Below are 27,012 nucleotides of genomic sequence, written 5' to 3' on the forward strand. Positions count from 1 at the left end.
TGTCTTTTATGATTACTTTATTAAAATACAAGTTATCTGGAAGGGAAAATAACTAAGATCAGTACAATTATGCAAATGTACAACTCAATGCTGCAATTTTAGTAAATTTGTAAAAAAAAAAAAAAGAAAAAAGAAAAAATTGCAGCTCTTGACAACGCTTTATTTTATCATTTATATATTTGCTTTAAAACATTTTCGATAAGGGGGAATTACATTTTTTTTGCACACACAACACATTTACAATGAGACCTGGAATAACTTTGCTGCTGAAACTTACAGTTCTAGGAAAGGATAAAACAACACATGGAAATGGAGAACACTGTGGGGTAGTAAGAATAGGGGGAAGGGTGCTTAGAGAGTCACAGTTCAAATAGGTTTCACTACCTTGGAGACAGATTAGCACTATCCAATTGACCCTCGTAGATCAGGTGAGCGCTCCGGCCGCTTCACTGCAGACCAACCACAGCGCCGTGTATTTTGTAGCAGCTGGGCCTGGTGGAGTAGCTCAATCACCACGTGACTAATGAACAATATGTCACTGGCTCGAGATGAGGCCATTGCACTCACCTGAGCGCCATGATCTCTTAAAACAGCTAATCCCAGGTGACCCATACAGATAAGTTCTAGATCAGGCGTCCCCAACTCCAGTCCTCAGGGACCCCCCAACAGGTCAAGTTTTCAGAATATCCTATAGTAAGAACACCTGTTACAATGTCTGAGGCACTGACAATAATTACATCACGTGCCCAATACTGGGGAAATCCTGAAAACATGACCTGTTGATCGTCCCTGAGGACTGGAGTTGGGGAACACTGTTCTAGATGACCTAAATCATTAATATTGGTGTCCCAGAAGACCCCTTTAAAGAGTAATTGTCACAAGCACATAATGGGAGCTTCCATTCTAGGAAATGGAGAGTGTTCCATAATTTCTTTATAAATAGGGGAACGATAACTAAAATAATCCAACTTACTAGAATATAGTGCATGAAAGGGCTTGTCTAGTGGATGGGAAAAACAAAGGCATGGGCTACTGTAAAATAATAAACTAACATACCAAAAGGGATAAGTGTTGATACCGCAAAGGGAAGGGACTGGCCGCATCGGTCACATGCTTTGCACTTGGTCAGCAGCCCAGATGTAGATGGAGACCAGCATGGACATTACTAGGACAAGCACAATTTAGATTAAAAAGGATTTTCCCACTAAAATACATCTAACCTCTATCCACAGGATAGGAATAAGTATCTTATCACTGCGGGTCCCAAATGCTGTCAGCTGCGGCGATTCCAAGAATGGTGCACCGTGAATGCCCTATGTGAACGAAGCAGAAGTGTGCATGCTCAACCACTGCTGAGACAAGAGACAGCCGAGTGCAATCGATCTCCCTCCGTCCCATAGAAGAAAACAGGCAAGTGCTCACGACCACTGCTTTCAGATGGGTCCGACAGTCTTTAATGCTAAACTCCTATACAGCAGTCCATGCTGTTACATTTTTTACCCCCACTGGGACAACCCATTAATAAAAGGAGGGGAATGTAACATTAGAATAAAGCATATTTTTACATCAAGGGCATTTGCAAGGAAGGGTTAAATCCATTTTTCTTCAAGTGTACTCCCTAATGGATTGACTAGGAGTTGCTGTCTGAGAGCAGACACTAGTACAGAGCTCTGGGCATAAATCTACTATCCGAGAACCAACTTTTAAATACGTTTGTTAGATCACACCGGGTGCTCAATTACAGTAAGATAGTGAACTCACATGCTTCTTACTGTTAGGTCTTCACATAGCTCACTTGTGATGTGGAAAATCTACAGTAAAATACAAGTGATTGGTGTTTTCAGAACCCCAACTTCGTGCAGTGGACAGAATCCACATGAAAACCAAGAGCACAATGCAGAGCGAGCATGCTGAAGATTTGACATTCTTGTACACAAAAGCTGTGGCTGCAGCAATTGCACCTTTGCAATGGAGTAGAGTGAAATCCACAATGGAAAATTTCTGCGACATTTGGACATCCCCACTCGGTAGAACCCAGTGATTATAAAAAAAAAAAACCAAATGGTAGTTTTAATAGTGATTACATGCATGAGACCTGCGATTTGAAATTCTACGAGTGTACCTCTCAGATTAATGGTTGAATTGCCGTAGACTGTAGGATTAGGTTCTCTGGACTTGGAAAAATATAAGTAAATGCACTGTAATGCGACTTTCACAAAGTCGTACATCTATTAGATTCGTGCCATCAATAATTTAGGATTGTAGTGGTAAGAGGATGCCCCCCTACACAAGCCATATAAAGACTCAAGATTCGTTAGTGCAGAGGAGAAGTAGAGATATTGGTAAGTAGGTAAAGGTATATTTTTCCCCTAGTCCAGCTCGATCTGAGCCGTATAAGAAGTGTCGACCAACGAGAATGGCGCTTGTTTTACTTGGCTTTGCACAGACCGATTCAAACAGAATGAGGGATATACGATCATTCTTTGCCCATCCCACTCATTGTCAGCGACACATCCCCATTTTACATGAGGGGATGTGCTACCAAAAATAGTCGTAGACTGCATATAACAGATGTGATCACCCCAAGTATTTGCTAATTCGCTGGATTATCTGCAGCAGACAGCTGGGGAAACATTTGGACAAACGTTCATTCATGATCATACCTGTGAAAAAGGCCCTTAAGTGTTGGCAATTTTTTTTTTTTCCCTCCCCAAACCTCCTCAGCCTGTCTTACCTACATAAAGGATATACTCCCCTTCACCGCCATCAGTCTCCTGCTGATCTCCATCTCCAGAGCAATGACATCGACACTACAACATGTTGCTGCAGCTAATCACCAGCAGATTAAGCCAGTGATTGGCTACAGTGGTCACATGGCCCTGGTGTCAGTGATGTCATCACTGGCTTCCTGTACATAAAAGTGAAGACCAGCGGAGGGCGGGGCACCAGCAGAATGGGAGCAGAGAAGGGGAGTATACTCTCCTTGTTGGTACAGAAGGCTGAGCATAGATAACCGCTTTAAAGGGGTTGTACAACAATCGCCTTTTTGGCTATAGGAGAGGTGATACAAGTTCAATAGGATGGTTTCTCATCTGATACCCCAATGATTGAGATTGGGGGTCCTATCCGCATACATGTATATTACACAAGCTCGGCACTAACAACCAATGGAGGTTTAATCAGGGAACCCAAACAACCAATCAGGTTGCTGGAAAAGTGAATCAGAACCAACGAGGTTGCTGGAATTGTTTCATACTGCCGAGCTTGAGTGCAATATACATATATGCGTCCTATGACCCCCCTCTTCTCACTGAACCCACCCTCAATGACATGGAGACCAAATGCTGCTATGGTCGCACATGGGCAGCGCTACGCCATTCATTCCAATGTGGCTGCCAGAGATAGCACTCAGATATTTCTGGCAGTCCCATTGAAGAGGAACAGAGAGGCACCACGCATGTGCGACTGTTGCTCTGTCAATCTCCTCCTCACTGCATTGGGTGCAGTGGAGACATAGTGAGGAGGAGAAGGGGACATTAAATAACCCTTTCTCTGAATTAGTGGTGTTCTCAGTGGTGAGACCCCACAGATCAGACTTTTCTAGGGCAGGTGATAAAAGGTGATTATGGTACAACCCCTTTAAAATACTGATAGCCTGCCATGAGCAACAGCACTCTTTAATCCCACTCCATATCAGAATTATGCCTACAAAGTGTTAATAGAAAAAAGAATATCAGTAACAAAAGAAATACATTAAAGAAAATCCACAGATCTTTATAGTGCCAGAGACATTGACAAATGTTCATTTTGTAAATGGATGTTTCTGACTAACCGATTGGCACAATAGATTAACAGTTGATTCTGAAAAATCGGCAGTAAAGCCAGGTTTCCTTACGGACGTCTACTTTTTCCCCTGGTTTCTTAAGTCCTAAACTCAGCAGGAGGAATTGGGACAGGAAGTGAAAAAGAAAACAAGATCAAACACTAGGGTCACCATTAGGCGCTCTATTAGCAGTACACTGTCACAAGCCGCTCAAAGAAAAAAAAACGAAATAGAAATATAAACATTACAAGTTTGATAATTTAAAAGAAAGGCAAGATGCAGCATTTCAGCAGCAAAGTACTTAAAATAAAATAAAACAAAAAGAAAAAAAAAAAAAATAGAATAATCCAGCACAGTACACAACAGGTGGAGAGACTTCAGAGGAAGTACGGCGTGGTGGTTCTGGGTGGGATGACCCGTTCTGAATCTGGGACAGCACGAAACAGTTTAGGCTCTCGAGTGTTCACATCCTTGAAAACCATAATGGATGCAATGTTTCCACACCGGTAGCAATAGTTTGGGGCGGACCAGACCGTTACAAGTTTCTCGTCAAACATAAACTTGTAGCCCTCGTGCACTAGCTGGTGTGCTCGGCAGATAAGTTTCAGGTTATTTATGTGCACAAACTGAAAGTCAAGAAAACAACAAGTTTATAAAAAGTGTAATTATAAAATATAAATATGTGCATAAAATAAGCCAACATAAAACATGGTTTAATATATTGACTATATAGTCATATGCTGCCTTAGTTCAGGGGAATGGCCGGCCTAACGGTACGTTCACATGGAGCAGAATGGCTCTGGATTTTAATCAGGAGAATATCTGCACCGTTGTTGCAGATTGACGCAGACCTGTAAGAGACTTCACCCCCTTCAATTGAAAGGGTGAAATCTGTTGCCGATCTGCAGCAAAAGAAGCTGTGGATTTTGCTGCGGATCTGCACAAAATTCTGCTACGTGTGAATGTACCTTAAGGGCAAGTACACAGCAGAAGTTTGCTGCAGATTTGATGCTGACTCACTGGAAAAAAATCTGCATCGGATTCCACCATGTGAACATAGCTTAAAGGGGTTGTCCCGCGAAAGCAAGTGGGGTTATACACTTCTGTATGGCCATATTAATGCACTTTGTAATATACATCGTGCATTAATTATGAGCCATACAGAAGTTATTCACTTACATGTTCCGTTGCTAGCGTCCTCGTCTCCATGGTGCCGTCTAATTTCAGCGTCTAATCGCCCGATTAGACGCGCTTGCGCAGTCCGGTCTTCTCCCTGGTGAATGGGGCCGCTCGTGCCGGAGAGCTGGTCCTCGTAGCTCCGCCCCGTCACGTGTGCCGATTCCAGCCAATCAGGAGGCTGGAATCGGCAATGGACCGCACAGAGCCCACGGTGCACCATGGGAGAAGACCCGCAGTGCATCATGGGTGAAGATCCCGGCGGCCATCTTGCTAAGGTAAGGAAGAAGTCGCTGCAGCGCGGGGATTCGGGTAAGTACTAAACGTTTTTTTTTTTTAACACATGCATTGGGTTTGTCTCGCGCCGAACGGGGGGCCTATTGAAAAAAAAAAAGCCTGTTCCGGCGCGGGACAACCCCTTTAAAGCAGTACATAAAACTAATGTGGTGCCGGCTAAAATGAGTGATATTCCATATAAAACTTATGAAAGCACACGAATCAGAAAATTCTCAGCATATGGCATTATCCAATGTTTGGATTTCAAAGTAGTCATAGTTGCTTAAAGTTCATTTACACCTTACGATTATCGCTCAAAATTCGTTCAAACGACTAAAAACGAGCGATAATCATTACATGTAAACACGGGCATCGGGCACTTTTCGTTTGAAAGATGATTTTAAGGTAAACTTAAAATCTATCCTTCAGCTACTGGAGAGAAAACGTTTCTCTCAATAGACCGAATGCTGTTCTCTCCACAGGAGGCGGCAGATAACGTAACCTGCCGGCAGCCGCAAAGAGAACAATACAGCTGTGTAATCAAACACTGGGCTCTGCAAACAGCCCCTGGAGGCCCTTTTACATTCAAATGAAGATAAAGTATTAATGGCCAATAATAGCCATTAACACTTTATGAAAAAAAAAAAAACACAACAAAAAAACCCCGCAAAATCTTTCAATCTTTTGAAAGATTATCTTTGCGTGTAAATGGGCTTTTAGGCTTGTTACGCTCACCATTATTTGACCCCTTAAGGGCATACCCCCAGACTTACTTGTAATTTCCACATAAAGATTAACATTTCTTGCCTCACAAAGGCAAGTTATCTTCTATTCACTGAACAGGGTAGAACTTGCCTTTGCAGGACAACACGTTGAAGCAGCTGCCAGCCCAGCAAACTTATGATATCAGAGGGGTGGTATAACACACTGCAGCCACAGTAGACATGAATTTATCTGTAGAGTTTCGAACAAAATAAGCTGCATCTACAAACAGTCAAATCTGCGGTCCTCTTTATTCAAAGCACACAGAAAGTTTGGGATTAAAAAATAGAAAGTATAATATCCAGAAATCAAAAGAAAAAAAAAAGTGATATTACTATAATTTACCTCATTAGTGACCTTTGCTCCAAACAGCCAACCTGCCCCCCGGGGGCTGATAGCCCAAGTGTCCACATCCTCTGGGTCTGACCAGACCAAGTCACAGAATGCTCCTTTGTGAGGGATTTCTTGATTGCGCTCAATGGTCCGGATCTGATCCAAAGTCTTTATGTCTGGGGACAACCCACCATGTACACAAAGAATTTGCTCATCTATCAACTAAAGAGACAGAGAAAAACAACCCATTAGTATATCTTAATACAATTTTGCTTACAATGCAACCAGACACCATTGGTGAATTTTTAACAGTTTGATATGGAAACAATTTTGTTACATGCCAGATTACAAAATATCAAATTGAAGAATTTTTGTCGAAGAGGCTGTACAAGTTTTTTTTCAGCATAAATGATAATAATCAGCTTATAGGGGGTTATGATATTGGTAGGCTAGCCCCTGCTGTGCTCCAAAAATGTTAGCAATAAGTAGTCCTTTTGTTGTACAATGCATAGAAAGTAGTCCACTGTATTCTAATTAACAACACCAATCCCTACCCATCCACCTTGACTGACATATGTCCTGTTCAGATGTCACCAGTTGGCTAGCACACCAAGCCTCACACATGCGCTGCTGATTACCCTCAACAGGTAGACGCAGTGAGTGATCAGCTCCTCTAATGGAGCCTACAGACTATCGCAGCATCGGGTCCAAGCGATTGCTGGAACCTGCAGAAGCAGAAGAAAGGCTGTTCATACAAGAGAGGATTTCAGGCTGCACTGAGTACATGTGCGAAATTTAAACACCAATCTCAGTCTGGCACAGCAGGGCGGTGCGGGGGCTTGGGCAGGCAAGGAGCAGCAAATAGATATTCGTTAGGCCAACAGAGTGGAGGAGTGGGCATAATTTCTGGATAACTGACTGACAGGCACATTTCAGACTGATTACAGGGGAATCTGATAGAGAGTCTAGTAATGCATACTCTGTCAGTCACTTAAAGAAACCCTCCAGTCCTGGACAAAGGCTATAGGGCCTATTACATGGAACAATTATCGCTCAAAATTCATTCAAATGAACGAAAGTTAACGATAATCGTCCTGTGAAAGTGCAAAAACATTGTTTACTATTAGTTATCGCTGACATTCAGTCTGCATAAACGAAAAAAAAACCTAAACGCTGGATAACGGGTTTTTCGTTCCGTTCCGTATAAATGCTTCCTTCTTCACATAGAAGCGCTGGGCAAGAAGCCTGCGATCAAGCAGTGTTCTCAGCATGGCTACACGCTCTGCACGTGCGCCAACAACATTAGCAGCGACGTCAGCACTTGTGCAGTTGTTGCGACTGTTGTCTAATAGGGACATATCCACTTCTCTGATTAATATGCATCATTAGTCTTACGACACTACACCTGCTTTGATTGGCTAGTGCTACCCACATGAGCAGCGCTGTTCGGTCAGATCAGCATGCATTGTCTAAGACTACCAATGTATACTAATGCACAGTGTCCATCAGAGAAACTGTTGAGCCATCTTTGTCAAGTTCTTTTTTTTTTAGGCTCATAGCCTATAGGGGTCCAAGATGAAGTGACCAAATCTTAGAAAACCCCCTTTACACAAATCACTAGAAAAGTGAAAATTAATAAATTAAAAAGACATGGATACTCACAGCTGCTACTGTCAGCATATCAAACACCTTGGTACAGTACCGCCATGCATTGGCATTTCCATATTTAGTTTGGCACTCGTCTAAAATAAAAAATAAAAAAAAGTATTACCACTTAGAACCACCTAAAAGAAACTTGGCAAGCTGCAGGTCTCTAGGCAATATGACACAAGTCACAGCATATCCTGTGGCTAGGTGATGAAACCGGACTCTGGGATACCTCATGCTCAGCAAATAGACATGAGTCAGCAGGCTAAACAAAAAGTCGGAAGAGTCTACCTACTGTGTGTAATACATACTGATCACTTGTATTAGTAGTGCTGTGGACTTTCTGAAATAGACAGGATTCAGGGGCGCTGTGGGATTAACTTTTTGCCAAATGTCAACATTTAGGATTTAGTAAAATTAAAGGGTTTGTCCAGTTGCAAACTATTGATGGTCCATCCACACAGTACAGGTTATCAATAGTAGAATGGCTGGAGTCTGTCACTCGGGAACCCAGCCAATAAGCTGTTCATTAGGCCAGCGTGTTTGCACACCGAGGCGATTTTTGCAGAAAGCAGACAGCTCCATTTTCACTGCAGTTCCCAGGCTTTGTATTATAGGCAAAGTTCCCCTTCATTTTAATGGGAACTTGGCCTGCAATACCTAACCTAGACACTGCAGAGGGAATGGAGCAGTCTGCTTCCTGCAGAGAAATCACATCAGTGCTCAAGAGGGGTGGTCTGATTAACAGTTGATTGGTGAAGGCCTTGGACAACAAAGACCAGCCAATTCACTATTGATTGCCTATCCAAAAAAGACAGGTCATTAATTGTTTACAAATAGACAATCCCTTAAATGGAGATTTTTCTATAATTCTTTTTTTAACGAGACTTTGCAACCTACTCTTAGCCCTATAAGCTATGCTAATGGGCTGAGAGTAGGTGGCCCGCTGAGACTCGGGATACAAGTTTTATAGTTGCCTTCCCGGTCGTTCCCCCACTGCAATGCATCGAGCGGTGCTGCCAAGTGTCCACCCAGTACAAAATTAGAACAGGTGGACTACTCAGCATGCCACTCAATGCACCAAGCGGTAGCTTTCAGCACTGACAAGCGGGAACTGACCGGAAAGGAACATATATAACACTTTCATCCCCGGACTCAGCGGGTCACCTACTTTTATCCCTATATGCTAAGCTTATGGGCTTAAAGTAGGTGACAGAATTCTCAGACCCCAAAACTGAAACTTAAAAGCAATCAAAGTTCATTATCGATCTGCGATGGGGTTGTTCATGGAGGGTTAATGTATACAGATTATATTTACTGTGTGCAAGAAACCTAACTTACCATAGAATCCGTATACTTGTGTGATTTGTCTGCTCTCATGGTTCCCTCTCAGCAGTGTAATGCGGTCGGGCCACTTGGCTTTCAGGGCCAGAAGGTAGGTGAAGGTTTCCAAGCTATAATACCCTCGGTCTACAAAGTCTCCCTGAAAATGTACCAAAGCATTTAGTTTGCAGCACTAGTAGGAGTGAGTGAATTCACATGCAGGTTTTAAAACTGCTTATCTAGACAAACACAGAAGCGGATAGGAGAGAAATAGTTTAATTTTCTTCCTTTATGACCCCTTATGGTTTGGGCTAAAGAAATTTGAGTTTGTGATAAAGCCTCTATTGGCTGAACAGCAAATCAGTAAAAGATTTATCACAGTAAATTCAACTATTGAAGGGATTTTCCAGTTGTAAACTATCTAATGATCTATCCTAATAGCAAATAAGCGCGAGTCTGCTGCTCGGGATCCCCGACAATCAGTTGTTCGCTGGGCCAATGGGCTTGTGCACAGAGTTGATTTCCGCAGGAAGTAAACAGTTCCATTTCTGTCGCAGTGGCCAGGCTTTGTACTGCAGGCAAAGTTCCAATTCACTTCCAATGCCTGCAATACCATATCAGGCCACTGCAGAAATAACAGAACTGTCTGCTTCCTGCAAAAATCAGCTCACCAGCCCAGTAAACAGCTGACCAGCTTGGGTTCTGAGGGGCTGACCCACACCAATCTAGTATTAATGGTGTATCCTGAGAAAAGGTTATCAATAACCCATCTTCAGATTGTGAATAAACCAAAAGCAAATGTGGATCATAAAGTACAACCACCATGCGTCTACAAATAATGATTATAGAAAGAGAAGGGATCCAGAAAAGACGTGGCGCACACTCCTATAACAATGTAATAGCGAAACTATAGTATAAATACACAAAAATGTAAATAAGCAAAGCTAAACAGTATAAAGAACATCATCTTCCCCCAAGAAAACAGAGGAGGGAAATGACAGTATCCTAAACCAATAATCCATCTGGAGGGCAATAACCGTAAGTGTGAAATTGTATAATACAATGACTGAATCCAATCCTAAGGGCTAATGCCTACGGCCGGATTTCTGCCGCGTTCTATGCGGCATTGCCCCGCAGCTATTAGGTTCTATTGAACCTAATAGCTCAATGCTCATGCTGCGGAATTCCGCAGCATGAAATAACCCGCGGAATATTCCAAATGCCGCGGGAATCCGCACAGCCGGCTTCCATTGTAGTCAATGAAAGCTGGCCGTCACCCTAGACTTCGGCTGTAGCACAGCAGAAGCATAGCATGAATAAACTTCCCTGCCCAACGCGTCATATGGGACTTGGACAGCGGATCCGGGAGGTTAGTATGGGGTCTTTGGGGGGGTGCCGTGATGGACTCTTCTGCAGTATTCCACTGACGGAGCCAGTCACGGTCGTGGGCATTAGCCCTAAAGCTCTAACGTAGAATATACTACAAATAACATAATATCCAGTATAAAGCAAAGGGAGGAAGTCCATTAGAAGGAAAAATAATACTGCAGCAGACAATAACCCCACACATTGCTACACCGCGTATAGCTTTGTCAAGGGGCTGTTATATGATATACTAGTAATTATTAGGAAATTATAGTGGCAGAGTTTCTTTTTTTTTAATTAAAGTATTTTTTATTAAACTTTTTCACCTTTTGCATATTTTAAAACATTTTTTTTAACAAATCTTTGGTTTCCCCTCCCTCCCTCCCCCTCCCCCTCTCACCCACCCCCTTCCCTTCACCCCCCTCCCTCCCCCATCCCCCCTAAGATCTCTCTCTCAACGTTCTGTTCTTTGGGTAAACTGTCTCTGAATGAACACAGTGTTGTGTCGTAAACAATAATAACAGTTCATGTAACGTATATTTGTTTTCTTCTTTGGTCTTCGTGTTGCTTATCTTCTTGCTGTTTTCTTTTATTGATTCAGGGTTAGATTTTTTGTTGCATTCGAGGGGGGGTCATATTTCTTTTGCCCGTTGCCCGGTCTCTCTCTCTCCAATCCCTCCTTTCTTAACTTTTCCCTATTACTCCTTGCCACTTTATTTTATTGTATATCAAGTCTGTAATTTGTTCTACATTTCCCAATAAACTTTATATATATCCATTACATACGTTGTTATGTCTTAGTAAATCCCCGGTTTACTGGTGCCTCCCCACACGGCTCGCCACTCCCTATGTATTTGATCCAACATTACTGCTCTGGGCGTGTATCCATCTCAGCCATATGTCCTGATATTTTTGACTGGTCTTACGCTTAGTGTAAATACTCCTTTCCCACGGTAAAATTTGGTTGACCTTATTTTTGAATTCTCCCAGCGTGGGTGGTTCTTCGTCCAACCAGCGCTGGGCTATTGTTTTTCTGGCCATATACAATAGTCTGGCTACCGCTAGTTTTTCATGATCATCTAATGTTAGATCCTGTATGTATCCCAGAATGCACACGTATGGTGTAAAGTCCATACGTATGCCAAATGCCGCGTTAATTGCATTTCTTATTCCCATCCAATATCTGTGCAATTTCGGACAACGCCATAGCATGTGGATTAGGTCCGCCGTGTGGGTTTTGCACCTTACACATATCGGGGAGGTTCTCATTCCTATATTGTGTAAGAAGGCCGGGGTGCGGTACACTCTGTGTATTAGAAATATTTGTGAGACTCTGTGTGATTTGCTCAGAGATAGCTTGGGTGTCATTTGTAGGATTTCCTCCCAGTGCGACTCCTCAATGGGCCCTATGTCTGCTTCCCATTTTGCTTTTGTTGATAACGGGTTGTGTGCATTGACCGTGTCCTGTATATGGGAATATAGTACAGATATTTTCCCCGCTGTGGTGGTGGCTTTTCCTATTATGTCCGCTACTATATTTATTACCATTGTTATTTCCGCCGTGTTTTTTTCCGCTTGTATAGCGTGTCTAAGTTGCAGATATTTGTAAAAGTCACTATTGGGGATGTCGTGGTTTTGCCTTAACTGCTCGAAGGTTTTTAGTTCCCCCCCCTCCAGTATCTGGTCCATTCTCCTAACTCCCCTGTCTTTCCACCCTTGGAATCCTTTTAGCTTGTTGATTTCTGGCAGGTGCGGGTTATTCCATATGGGGGTATGTTGTGTGCAGTTTTTTATATCAAGCATGTTCCTGGTCTTCCACCATATTTTATGTATCAATAATAGCGTGGGGGCACTTTGACCATTTTTTTTAAACGCTCCACGTTCCAGGGTTTCAAACAAATGTGATCCGTTAAAGAGATTTTTAAGGATTCTGAAACTAGCGTCGTGTGTTTCTTCTGTCTCCCACCCCCTGAGATGTTGCAGCTGGGAGGCCATGAAGTACGAGAACGGATTGGGCAAGGCTAATCCTCCCTTTTCTTTTGAATTGTATAGCAGTTCTAATTTTATCCTAGGTGTCTTCCCTCCCCATATGAGTTCTCTAAACAGTCCCTTGGCCTTGTGGAAGAATTTTTGTGTTATCCAGTGTGGGGAGTTGTGTATTAGATACAGTAATTGGGGCATCCATATCATTTTTATAAGATTCACTCTTCCTATGATTGTCATGGGTAGTTTTTTCCATATGTGAAGTTTTTGTTTCCATTTTTCCATAAGTGGTTCCAGGTTTATTTTCCCGTACTCACTGACCTCTTTCGTGATTTTAACTCCCAGATATTTAATTGTTGGGGTGCATTTCAGGGTTAATTCTCTGTTGGCAACTTGCATGTCTGGGGTGTCTATTGATAGTATTTCGGATTTGGTCCAATTGATAGCGAGTCCTGAGAAGGCTCCAAATTCTTTTATTGTTTGCATCGTGGTTTCTAAAGATTTTTCCCTGTCCCCTAAAAATAATAACATGTCGTCTGCATACAAAGCGATTTTCTCCTCCATGTTTCCTCTTATGAATCCCACTATTTCCTGGTGTGACCGAATTTTGCATGCTAGGGGCTCTATTGCAAGTGCAAACAGGAGTGGCGATAGTGGGCATCTCTGCCTTGTCCCTCTGTGTAGTGGGAATGTTTCTGATGACCCCCCGTTGATGGACACATCCGCCTCCGCTCTAGCATATAGGAGTTTTACTCGTCTCACAAATATTGGGCCACAGCCCATTTTTTCTAGTACCTTCCACAGGTATTGCCACTCAACGCTATCAAACGCCTTGGCCGCGTCCAGTGAGCATATGATTCGGTCTCCGGTATTATCTACGGGTATTTGTAGGTTCAGAAATACTCTACGGATGTTCGTTGCCGTTGATCTTGCTGGTATAAATCCACTCTGGTCTGGATGCACCAAGGTGGATGCCACTTGTGATAGCCGCTTGGCTAAAACTTTTGCTATAATTTTGACATCCGCGTTTAACAGCGATATCGGCCTATACGAGTCCACCAACAGGGGGTCCTTTTCTGGTTTTAACAGAATTATTATTTTTGCTTTTCGCATTGTTTGTGGTAGTTCCCCTTCCTTTTCCGCCCCCGCCCATGTCTCCAGGAGTTGTGGTAGTAAAGTGTCTGCATGTTGTTTGTAAAATTCTATTGGGAAACCATCCTCCCCTGGGGCCTTGTTATTTTGCATATCTTTTACTGCCTCTTGCATCTCCTCCAAGTCTATTGGTGCATCTAGAAACTCTCTCTGTTCCTCCGTCAATTTATGTGTTCTTATATCTGCCAAGTATTCCTCGATTTGTTCTACCGTTTTTTCCAGTTTCGAGGAATACAGAGAGGAGTAAAATTCCCGTGCAATCTCTCTTATGGATGTTGCGTCCCTGACTATCTCGCCTTGTGCGTCTTTTAGTTCAATGATGTATGTGGGGCTAGTTTGTGCTCGGGCTATAACTGCCAGCATATGTCCCGTTTTTTCTCCCTCCTCATAATATGTCTGTTTCCTGAACCCATTTTTAGTGGCCGCCGTTTCTAGAACGTATTTATTAAGGGCCTCTTGGGCCTGTTTCCATAGGTTGAGTGTTGTTATAGTTTTCTCTTTTATGTAATTTTCTTCTGATTCTTTTAGTTTGTCTCGTATTTTTTGCCCTCTTTCTCTATGTCCTTTTTTTGCCTGTGTGATTTGCTCTATGTATACCCCCCTCATATATGCCTTCATGGCCTCCCAGCAAATCGTCATACTTGTGGTATCCTTATTTAATATGAAGTATTCCTCTAGTGTTTTTTTCACTATTTCCTTGTTTAATATGTTTAGCCAGTGCGAGTTCAGATTCCATCTTTTTTGGGAATGACTCACAGTGTTACTGTGCTGTATGTCCAGACGTAGGATGGAGTGGTCAGAAACAACTCTTGGTAGATATTCTATCGAGGTTATATCTCTATATATCTGAATATTCCCTACCGCTAGGTCTATTCTAGATAAGCATTGGTATGTGGATGAGTAGCAGGAGTATTGTTTGTTTGTGGGGTGCCGTGTTCTCCATATGTCTATCAATGATATCTCGTTTATTAGTTTACCTAGTGGTGTCAGGTTCCTTTCTTCGTTTGCGTTTCCTGCCCTTAGTCTGTCCTGTGCAGGGTTAATGACCGAATTAAAGTCGCCTATGATAAGGACTGGAATGTCCGGTTTATCTGTTATGAAACCTATAACTTGCCTCATTATCATGTTATTATATGGTGGCGGGATATATACTGAAGCTATAATGCATGTGTAGTTGTAGATTCTGCAGTGTAGGCATATAAAGCGGCCTTCTGGGTCAATTTTTCGTGAGAGACATTTAAACGGTATATTTCTGTGTATCACTATGCTGACCCCCCTGGAATACCTCGTGTGTGTGGAGTGGAAGCTCTGACCCATCCCCCCTATTTTGAACGTGTCCGTATTTTCTTTTGATAAATGTGTTTCCTGCAAGCATATAATAGCCGGGCCTTGTTCCTTGATGACTTGCAGTACTGCTGATCGTTTTGTCTGGTCACTCATACCTCTCACGTTCCACGATACGACCCTTATCCTACTACCCATTTTCCTTGTTTTTTGTTTTCCGCAGGGTTATTATTTTCTGGGCGCCTCCACCCCTTTTTGTTTTTATGAGTGAGACGCACTGGGAGGGTCCCCATCTCTGTATTTGTGTCTCGCCCGTGTCGCCCCGTATATGTGTATGTGTATTACTGTTTGTTCTCCGCATAGGGCTTCTCCAGTAACATTTTGGTTTGGTCCCCCACATCCCCCAGTACAGACATTTATCCACATTTACTATACATATTTTCGTTATTTGCAACACATTTATCATTTGTACATTTACGTTGACATTTCTTCCCCTTATCCCACCCTGAATCATTTTTCTATCGTTTAACCTTATCCCTTTTAACTGTATCTTATCTAATATTCCCCTAATATGCGAGAGAGAGACCAAACAACAGACACCCCCAACATGTAACTCACTGATCCGTTGTCTCATCGGATCGGGGTACCAGTCCTCCATTCTCCTACGCGATGCATCCTGTCGTCCCAGGAGCTCCTTTCAGAAATTTTCGGTTCCCTTTGTGTGAACATTACTTTGGGTGCAGCCTCTTCATGGTGTCTTGCGCGGCGATCTTCCCCTCCGAATCTGTTCTTCATTTTGATCTATCCAGGCACCTGCATCTTTTGGGTTTTCAAAGAATTGTGTCGTGCCCAGCGCCGCCACTCTCAGTTTAGCCGGGTACAACATCCCATAGGGCACTTGTAGGTTTCGCAGTCGTCTTTTTATTTCTACAAATGTTGCTCGCTTCTTTTGTATTTCCGTGGAGAAATCTGGATAGAAGGAGACTTTCACGCCATTATATTGGATTTCACCCTTTTCGCGGGCCTTTTGGAGTATGGTATCACGGTCTCTGTAATGCAGTACTTTGATGAGTATCGGTCTGGCTGGAGCCCCCGGGGGGAGGGGTCGTGTCGGTACACGGTGGGCTCTTTCGACTGCAAACATTGCAGTTAGAGTGTTTCTTCCGAACAGTTCGGGCAGCCATGTTTCAAAAAATTCTGCAGGGTTTCTTCCTTCCGTCTTTTCTGGGAGGCCCACAATTCTCACGTTGTTCCTTCTTGACCTATTTTCTATGTCGTCTACTTTATTCTGTAGATATTGTATGTCGTGCAGGTTTTTTCCCACGTCTCGTTGCATCGGCTGTATTGCGTCTTCTACGTCGCTTATACGTTGTTCAGTTTCTGTCAGACGCTCTGATATTTTCCTCATATCTTGCCGTAGCAGGTTTACATTACTTTGCATCGCCCCCATCTGCATATTAAGGTTGTTCAGTGATGCGTTGCCTTTAGTGATTTCGCTGAATATTTCTTTCAACGTAGGCTCCCTGGCGCACCTTTCGTCCTCCTGCCTTTGATCTTTTTTGGCGGCATCTTCTGCACTTTGGGAGGTGTCTCGTATAGTGCTTTCTGAGGTGTCTGCGTTATTTGCGCTGTGCGTGCATATGCCTGGGCTGCTTGCATTATTCATGCTGTCTTCTGTGTAGTGTTCGTCTGGATTGACACTGTTTGCACCTTTATTTTTGTAGTTGGGGTTGTCTGCCTGACTTGTGACTTCCTGCTTATTTCCAGCATGATCTTGTACAGCATGTAGACTATTTTGTTTTTCCTTGTCCTTGCTGTGTTTAGCAGGGTCCGTTGTTGTGTTTGCTTTGTCTGCTCTTTCCTTTTTACTTTCTCTTTCTGCATGTACTGTGTCTGCAGCTTCTTCCTCCCCTCCTGCTCCCTCCGTTTGTGTGTTTCTCTGTGGGCTCTCCCGCTCTCCCCTCTGTTTATGGCTTATGGAGTCCTGTTTTCTGCCCCCCTCCTCCCTGGCATACCTTGCCAGCTTACGTGCTGTGTCTGCACTGTTTGTGGTGGGCCGCGGTATGAGCGTTCTCGGCTCCCTCCCTCCGGCGCCATGTTGTTTCTGCCGGCCGCCTGCTTCATCTGCCTTCCCCCGCTCCTTGCCTCGCATCATTAACTCTGCTGCTGTCTGTTTTATCTCCGGAGCTTGCTACTGTGCCTCCGCTGCTTTTTGATTGCCTTTCGGCGTCTCTGGGTCCCGTTAACAGGATGGGAATGTCGGATCTTGCAGGAGCTACTCTGAGATGCGACTATCTACATCTCCGGCCAGGCTCCGCCCGAGTGGCAGAGTTTCTGGTGGCGCAATGAGCCACACAGCTGTGCTACATGGTACATCTATCCTGACCCCCACACAGCTCTGGTACATCCATCCTGACCCCACACATTATACACACAGATCTACTACTGCATTCTGATTCACACACACAAAACACAGCTGTGGTACCATGCCATTTTCTAGACATCACCAGCTCAGCAAGATTACTAGATACAGTGATTAACCCCTGGTCATGTGACCCCTGACTCCACTCACACGTGATCAGATGATGGTGACGTCATCACAGGCCCTGGTAGCTGCTGTCGGCGTATACAGTACTTTCTACTAAACTGCATAATGGCTCCTCCCACAGCAGAGACGTCACCGCAGGTCTTTCAGCCCACCGGATCTCTGTGGTGGTGGTAGGTAGGTGTCTCCTGTCAGGACTGCTGAGTTGTGTCCGAGATAATGGCTTAGTTGTATTCCCTGTATTAGTGCCCTGTGTTGTTCTTCTGTGGGTCAGGCTCTGTGTTTTATATATGTGGCATGACCTGTGATGTCACCGGGGCGGAGCATGAGAAGCACCCACACACAAACATACATACTCACAGTCAAGTGGTCGTTAGTAGTTTGATTATATAAAGGTGTTTGTATGTCTGACAACTTGTGAATTATTGCTCTCATCCATACACCCAGATTCTCATACATCACGGGGTGTCCCCACAGTGATGTGCATGTGTTGAGGACGTAGATGGACATTGTCTTCATTCAGCCTTACGAACTATGTTACTATGTAGTATACATACTCGCTATGCTACAGGAGCTATAGGTCTCGTGGCACATGTCCAAACGATGTAATACATGCCAGCATCTCCTCACAGTATGAAGTTTATGCCAAAGGTTTGTGCCTGCATAAACCAGCTATACAAGTCCCATAGCAAACACGCAAGCCCAAAGAATGTATAAGAGGGCAAATACCCAAGTAGAAATATCAAACGACAGCACATACTGCGCAAAATGCACTAGCTAACCTGAGAAAAAAAAACAATAAATGATGTGCAGTACATATCCTCAGGATTGGTCATCAACAGCTGATCAGTAGGGGGGGAGGGTTGGCCGCCGAGGACCCTATTAATCAATCCATCTGTGGGCCACATGCAGCTGATATGTTCCCAGAAACTCACAGCTCCATACACTGCAGTGGTCCAGAATGGTATTGCAGGTCAAGTTACACAAAGCATTTCTTGCAATACCATTGTAGGCCACAGCTCTGCGTTTCTAGCAAAACATTGTCTCTGAAAAGTAGGGTATTGGCCTGGCAAGTGGGCGATTGATGGGGGGGTGCCAGACATTAGACCCCTGCGGATCAGCTACTGATGAGCAATCCTGAGGATTCGCTACCGATAGCTGGAAAACCCTCAAACAAATACAAATTTGGAGTCTTTTCCCACAAAACTATGCAGCAATCTCCTCAGGATCCCCAGCTGCCTGCAGATAACCGCATCTCCAATAAGAGTTTGTGCTACATACTGTAAAGCATAACCCTTCTAGAAACCTTTTTGTGTAACTTTCAGACACTTTCTATGTGACTTTTCTACAGTGCAACCCGTCTCTAACATGAAAGTTTCCGACCCTATAGCTATGCTATCAAACAGGACATGATTAATCAATGTTAACGTGTCCCACTGAAACCCTATGTAGCGGACATGATGACTTACCATAAATATGTAATTTGTGTCAGGGACTTGTCCTCCAGTTCTGAAGAGCTCACATAGATCATAAAACTGGAACACAAAATACAATCAATTGAATGTATTCTCAAAAGTTAAATTAGGCCATAAGAACTATTAAAAAGAAATATGAAACTAAGCTATAGACTTAAATCAGGATGGGAGCACCGATGCCCGGAGAACCAACGGTGAGGCTGCAGCAGTCACCTGTCACAACAGTTGGACCCTAGCGGGGCTGCAGCGTTGGATCCCGGCATCGGCAGCAAAGTAACGTTTTGTTTATTATTTTACTACGGGCAGTCCTATTAAAGTGATGATATCCGGTATCCGGACAACCCCTTTACACAGGTTGTCCAGCTGCTGGAAACATTTTTAATTATAGGTGCACGCGTTAAAACAAAACTAGCGGTACTTACCAGTCCTCTGACCTGGTGATTCAGCCCCGCAGTCCTGCCGGTCATCCTTGTAGAATGGATACCACTTGACTACTGCAGCGATCAGGTGCCAGTCTGCTGGAATCACTGCTTAGATGCTGGAGGCATGATGCCAAGAGAGCAGAACCTGACTGCTGTATCGGTCAGGTGGTATCTCTTCCACAACAGGCTCGCGGGCTGCAGCACTGGATTGCTGGGTGGAGAGGGGGAGATAACTTGTGTGAGACCCACACTAATCCCAAGAATGGGGGTCCCATCCCCCCCCCCCCCCCTTTTCATCATTACAGGCTTTTTATATAGTAAAGCCATATAGAAATCAGTGATGAGAGCTTCAGGGTTATTGTGTTTTGCTATGGCACTGACGCCACAAGGTATAACAAGCTTTGGAGTAAACCTCCTTTTCTTCTTGGCTATGTAAGAGTACGTACTTACCTGCCCATGTATGTCTCCACAGACTGTAACTGGGGTAGATACTGGCTGGACATTCGACTCTTCCAGTAACAGATCGCACACATAATCACATAAACGCTGCAGGAAGTAAAAGAAGAAAAGTTCAAAAATTGTCCTCTGTCCTAGCAGGTATATACAATTCATGAGGGGGTAACCCACATGTGACATTTAGGCCAAGTTCATAGATGCGTAGCGATACTTCATAGATACTAGAACTCAAGAGAAATATTATAATCGAAAGCGGAATTCACAAGTCTGTAGACTTCAGAGTGGAAATCATACAGCAGACCCGGTGAAGTGAACTCGGAAGCTGGTCATTTTACAGCAGCCGTTGGCACATAGAAAGAAACAGTTACTGGAGATCTTAGGGCTAATGCCAACGGCCAGATTTCTGCCACATTTTACGTGGCGGATATCCGTGGCGCTACCCCGCAGCTATTAGGTTCTATTGAACCTAATAGCTCAATGTTCACGCTGCAGAATTCCATAGCATGAAAGTAAAACACGGCATGTCCCATTTGTCTCAGGAATACGCACGGCGGATCCGGAGTGGTAAGTATGTGGGTTTGGGGGGGGGGCGCGCTGTGGCGGACTCCGTAGCGATATTCCGCTGACGGAGTCCATCACGGGCGTGTAAGGATAATTACCCATACATGGACAGACCCCATACATGCAGGTCAATCTCGCTCGTTTTATTTTTCTTTACTTGTGATGAGAATCAGTTTATAGGGTCAAAAAATTCACTACTCCGAACGTTTGTCCATTAGGGTGGTTGAACATCTCCTTGTTCACACGGGTAGATGTACCGCCAATTAGTGCGCATTTTTACGCTTGCATAAACTAGTTGATCAGCCGAAGAACAAGCGATCGCTTGAGAGAAACTCTGTATGATCTGAAACATTCCAGGAGTGGATGGAGCACGATTATAAGGACTTCAGGGTGAAGTCTTCGGCCCCCCTGACACAGGCGTTTGCAGAAACACAACATTCTTCAGTGTTGCATTTACTGCAGATTCCGCCCGTTTACAGCTGCGCTGGCATGAGTTATGCCAGTGTTTTGGCTGTTTTCAGCACAGCTGACTGCGCAGCCAAGGCTGCTGATAAAAAAAAAAAAAAAAAAAAAAAAGAATACTCACCCAGCTGGTGAAGTCGCTGTCCCCAGCGCTGCTGTTGGGACCTTGTGAAGCCGGTCGATTGCTCTGATTGGCTAGGCGCCATTGAGTGACAGCTGGCTGAGCCAATCAGAGCCAGCAATGGATGCGTCCAGTCACAGCCAGTGAATGAATAGGTTGTGATTGGACGCATCAAGTGCTGGCTGTGATTGGCTGAGTGGGCTGTCAATCAGTGGCGTTCAGCCAATCAGAGCACTCTCTCATTGGAGGCGGGGATTTCAAATTCCCGTCACCAGAGAAAAAGTTCACCTGATGGCTGACAAGTCCTGAGAGCGACGCCGGGGTAAGCGACATCACCTGCAAGGTGAGTACTGTCTTTTTATTTTTTTGACTCCGGCAGTGTAGCTAGGGCGTTTAGCGCTGCCGAAATCGCTGCCCATTCATTTCAACGGGCAACGTAGGACTGAAAACCGCCAAAAATGGGACATGCAACGCTGTCAAAGCACAGAGTTGAAGACGCAGCATCCTCAGCCTTGTGTGAGCGGGCCCATTGAAATGAATGGGAGCGTTGTACAGCGTTTAGCGCTGTGCTGAAAAAGTAGCGCTAAACGCTGTACAAAAACGCCGTGTGTGAGGGAGGCCTAATTGGGCCTCCTTCCCCACCTCATGTCCTATCCAGTGCTGCTATACTTTACATATCGCTGTTCACATGGGGGTGACAAAACAAGCATTCGGAGTGTGAAGGGTCCGTTACCCTGATGCGCCTTTATCATCATAGGTGCCGTGACCATCCGTCCGCTTTGGAGCCCCGCACTCTGTAGAGTTCACTGAACTGTTTTAGACGCACATCTGTTAGCCTACTGGTTCATTTATATCAGTGGTCCCCAACTCCAGTCCTCAGGGACCCCCAACAGGTCATGTTTTCAGGATCTCCTATGGTAAGAACACCTGCGGCAATGTCTGAGGCATCGGCAATAATTACATCACCTGTGCAACACTGAGGAAATCCTGAAAACATGACCTGTTGGCGGTCCCTGAGGACTGGAGTTGAGAAACACTGGCTTAGCTGACTGACAGCCAGGCTCCTGCTCCAACTGCCAGTAGTGGAAAAACTGCTGATCCTGGCAGGTTAACCCCTTAAATGCCACAACCAATTGCAACATGTAAGCAGATAGGGGGGGGGGGGGTTGCTCCTTTTGGCACCCACTGGCACCCCACAGTGCGATTGCAAGGTACCCATTGCAGACCGAAGCGTGACAAAGTCATCCACGTTGCATTGTAACTCAGCCGATTAGGCCCCGCGTCCCGTAGAGTCTAACAGGCTGCAGTGTACTATCTAGCAATTAAACAATGACATCTTTAAGTCCCCTTAAGGGACTGAAGGAAAAAAAAAAAAAGTAAAAAAATTATTTTTAAATGCATAAATCAAGATTTTATTTTTTTTTTAAATTAACATAATAGATATTATCGCGTTCTTCACACCACAAACAATGAAAATATTTAATAATTATCTCGCATGGTGAACACAAAAATAATTTCATAAACCAACGCAAGAATTTTTACTTTGCTAAAGCAGCTAAAAATAAATAAATAATTTATTTTTAGCACACACACACACACTCTGTACCTCACTAATTGTGCCGAGCTGATCCAGCTATAAGAAAACGTATTTTTTTCCAAATAGTAAACGCCATAAAAATAACACACAAAATACAAATGCAGAATTTCGGGTTGTGACAAACACCCCATACACTGAAACACGGTTACAATGCGTTGGCTCCGGGCGCGATCGGAGAGGAGAAGCCATCTGCAGCACAGAACGGCTTCTCCTCACAAAGCGCCAGCACACTGATGGCAGGAAGGTAGGAGCCTCATAAAACAAGCCTGTGGTGGGAAAGTGTATGCAATCTGATAAAATTAAAAGATTAAGAGGGCCTTTTACACTGACCAATTATCTGTCAGACCCTCGCTGGATCCCCACTATAACTGTTCAGTGTAAACACCCGTACAATCTGAGTGATACATGATAATCCCTTCACTTTTTGGATCGCGGAGACATAAAAATCAAACTGCAATCAGATGACGACGGCCTGTTTAGTGTTAATGGAGACAGGCGGAATGATCCCCAGCCCGCTCCGCCTCCATTCACAGAGCACCCGATAATCGCTTCATGTAAAAGGGCCCTTAGGGCTCCTGCACACTGGTGAGAGAGGTAGCTGGTTGTGATTCACAGCCCAATATCGCTCTCACAAACCTTTTAAAAACCCCTGGATGCGAGGTGTCTTCATGTGAAAACAGCCTCACATCACTGCAGAGGTTCCCTTCATCCCATTGCTTCCAATGGGGTGGCAGCAGCGCCAGACCCATTGAAAGCAATGTGAGAAGATCGGGGATCCCCTGCTGCAGCTGTGACAGCAGCGACAGGGGATTCCTTCATCCCCATGGGGAGTCCCCTCATCACTGAACACCCTGCCACTGCTGTCACAGTGTTCGGGGATGAGGGGACTCCCCTGCCACGGCTGTCATAGCTGCTGCCCCCGACCCTATTGATAGCAATGGGCGATATCGCAAGCTGCTATTTTTTTTTTAACGCGGCATCACAGAAGCGAAAATATCGCAAATGAGAATGAAACTATTGAAATTCACTGGCTTCATAATCATGCGCTTTCACTCACACAGCGCGAGAAAATTCGCCAGCGTGAAGGCGTCCTTAGGCAGTTTTCACAGAGTGTTTTCTGCTGCATGCCAAAACAACATTGTGACGTGAACGAAATGTCTGTGTGCAGCTTCAGGGGATCCGTGAGCTACCCCTTCAATGCCGGCATCTACAACAAGAGAAATAAGCAAAAACCTCCAACACCAAGATATCAGAAAGAGAAGGCTACACCCAAGCGACCCCTGAAGCTGCTCTTAGGCCCAGTCAGTCACCACCAGTTGTTGCATGTGATCACCTACTATTAAGCAAGATGTGTCATGACTTGAGAGGCACTGCTTTAGGGCTAATGCCCACAGATAGGTTTCTACTGCGTCTTTCCACAGCAGAGATCCACAGCTCGCTGTCTGCCAACAGATTTCTGTCTGCCAATGCCCACTTGCGGAATTCCGCTGCGGGAAATAAATAGCAGCATGTTCTATTTGCCGCGGATTTACGCTGTGGGAGGTCTCCATTAATATAGCATATTAATGGAGACGGCAGAAATCCGCTATCACTCGCAGGCTCTATTGTGTTCTTAAACGCAGTACTCCTGCAGCGTAAATCCGCAACGCTCGTGGGCATGAGCTCTTTGGATGGACTTGTCACATGAGCAGCGCTGGCCAATCACAGAACAGCATGCAGTGTCTTACACCACCTAGTGTGGATTTGGTATTGAGAGGAGTGCTGAGGTCAACGAGGAACAGGCAGACGGGTGCAAACAGAGGGCACTGGGTAATATTACTCCAGTCCGTATACACACAACTGCAATCTCTGACCTCAACAACTCTGATCGCCAGGGGGTGCCAATCAGTAGACCCCTGCTAATCTGCTATCAATCTATAAGGCTGGTCTTACATGAACGGCTTCTAATTGCGAAATCCACGACCGTCGTCTGCATGCCCTTTCCATGGCAAAACGCAGGCATTGAAAGGGATGCATTTTAGATTTTTCCGTCTCACACGCGGTCACGAATTGCTGATTTTTGCGAGCGGAAGAAATATCGCAGCATGCTCTATTTTGCCGCGGACAGCCCCCATATAAGTCAATGGCCGCATTCCAACACGCTGCACATCCGCAGTTAACACTGCATATGAGCTGCGGATACCCGCGTCATCGCTAAGTGGCGGTGTGCGAAATAAAAAACAAAGAAAAAAAACGAACTAATACACATGACTGCCAGCAAGCCGACATGGTCGTCCGCAAAACAGATAAGTCATGTACGCAGAGTGACCGGCCGGGCTGTCAGCCCGTAAACACATAGCGTCTTTATGGACCGAAATACGTCGATACTGAGTTTCTTTCTTAGGCTGGATTCATATGAATGTATATCGGCTCGGTTATAGGTAGTCTCTCTCTGCAGGGGGGAGCCTGGAAGAGTCGGGAGCAGTGCTCTGAGCTCCCGCCTCCTCTCCACCCCTCTGCATAATTTGCAATGAAAGGAGGCGGGGTGGGGCTAAGCTCTGAGAATTAGCCCCGCCCCGTCCCTCCCCTCCCTATTGCAAATAGTGCAGAGGGGTGGAGAGGAGGCAGAGAGGGGGCGGGAGCTCAGAGCACTGCTCCTGGCTCTTCCAGGCTCCCCCCTGCAGAGAGAGACAACGTATATCGGCTGGGCGCGAAAACCGAGCCGAGATACGTTCGTGTGAATCCACCCCGACATGCATAAATTCGAGGCCAATTTGCACAAGTAATGGAAAAAAAAAAGCACAAAATGCAATTCATTTTGTGAGTAAATACACAACACACACGCAGGTGCCTTGTGCATTTCTTACTGTTATGTGCGTCCTATTACGATGCGCAACGCACACCAAGATAGGACATGCTGCTTTCCCCCCACGACTGAAAATTGCGTGCGAAATCAACAGCGGTCCGTGAACCAATTAAAATCAATGGGCTCCATTCACTGCTTATTACATGCCTAAAGAATATGCGTATAATACAAATATCTGAAGGGCTGTCACCGTGCAGAAGGATCAGCTCTATTCTCATCTGCACAAGGAAAGACTAGAAGCAATGCGATGAAAATGAAAGGGAGGAGACACAGATTAGGTATTAGACAGTGAGGGGGTTCAATGAGTGGAACAGGTTACCACGGGAGGTGGGGAGTTCTCTTTCAATGGAAGTGTTCAAACAAAGGCTGGACAGACATTTGTCTAGGATGATTTAGTGATCCTGCACTGAGCAGGGGGTTGGACCCGATGACCCTGGAGGTCCCTTCCAACTCTCTCATTCTCTGATTCTATGGGTACACGGTGTATTTCAGTTCCCACAGAATTGGCGCACATTTTCGATAATGAAAAAATCCACATCAATTTCCATTCTAACACCTGCATCAAAACCTGCACCGGATCCCCGGCTGAACTCACTGAACAGGTGAAATCTGCTTTGGATCCGCACCAAAATCAACTCAATCCTAAAAGGGTTTTCCAATCAAATACTATAGACCACCTACCCTCAGGATCGGTCCTCAATAGTTGATCATCTGCGGTCTTCAGGCGATCAGCGTCCGCTGTCAGTGCGACAACACCTAGGGGTGCGGAGAGGAAGCTGCAGCTCCGACCTCTGTGTAGTGGCCGGCGCTCATCACTGCAAGCTGGGGTCTCCTTAGCATCAATGACAGCTGTGCTTACAATTACGAGCGCCGGCCATGACACGATGGGGGCGATCTGCTTCCGCCCCATCCCCCTGTTCGTTTGGGAGCTGACGGCGGGCGCACAGTCAGCTGGTCAGTAGGGGTGCAGAGTGGTGGACACAGTCAGATCAACTATTGATGACGTATCCTGAGGAGATAGGGCCAATAGTACTTGACTGGAGACAGCTGATCACAGGCATGTCATGATATGGATGCACTATCGTGATAAGCACTGAGCACACTGATGAATATACAGGGGTGTATATGGTGGCAGGGGAGATGCCAGCCACAAGATACCCACATATATGTGTGCCCAGTACAGGAGCCGAGGAGGGACACCAAGGACAGGGCAGCTGTCTGCCCTACCAGCACTACACACAGGCTTCCCTCACCTTCAGGTCATTCTCAGGTAGGTACTTGCACTGCCGGGCGATCTCCACGTACTTATCCAGGTCCAGGGGCGCCATTTTGCGTGAGCTTGTAACTGTTAGGGCGGGAGGCACCGGGCGAACGTCACTTCCGGCCCGCAGCACCTTCCTCACT

General features: G+C 45.0%; 1 protein-coding gene across 1 annotated transcript; it reads right to left on the reverse strand.

Moving 5' to 3' along the window:
* Positions 1-27,001, reverse strand: PPP6C (protein phosphatase 6 catalytic subunit). Its single transcript, XM_066580750.1, has 7 exons — positions 26,862-27,001; positions 20,017-20,112; positions 19,139-19,204; positions 9,359-9,500; positions 8,033-8,112; positions 6,383-6,592; positions 1-4,449 (listed from the first exon to the last, which is right to left on the reverse strand). Exons 1-7 carry the CDS (start codon positions 26,934-26,936, stop codon positions 4,201-4,203), a joined length of 918 nt encoding a protein of 305 aa, XP_066436847.1. The 5' UTR covers positions 26,937-27,001; the 3' UTR covers positions 1-4,200.
* Positions 27,002-27,012: the final 11 nt, after the last annotated feature.

The sequence above is a fragment of the Eleutherodactylus coqui genome, chromosome 10 (genome assembly GCF_035609145.1).
Source record: "Eleutherodactylus coqui strain aEleCoq1 chromosome 10, aEleCoq1.hap1, whole genome shotgun sequence".
In the NCBI taxonomy this organism is placed as follows: domain Eukaryota; kingdom Metazoa; phylum Chordata; class Amphibia; order Anura; family Eleutherodactylidae; genus Eleutherodactylus; species Eleutherodactylus coqui.

Excerpts from the sequence above, each read along its gene's own strand:
- PPP6C (XM_066580750.1), bottom strand. The coding sequence starts at position 26,936 with ATGGCGCCCCTGGACCTGGATAAGTACGTGGAGATCGCCCGGCAGTGC. Across the intron at positions 6,593-8,032 it reads ATATGCTGACAGTAGCAGCT|TTGATAGATGAGCAAATTCT; the intron begins GTGAGTATCCAT and ends CTGTCTCTTTAG. Across the intron at positions 4,450-6,382 it reads GAGCAAAGGTCACTAATGAG|TTTGTGCACATAAATAACCT; the intron begins GTAAATTATAGT and ends CTTGACTTTCAG.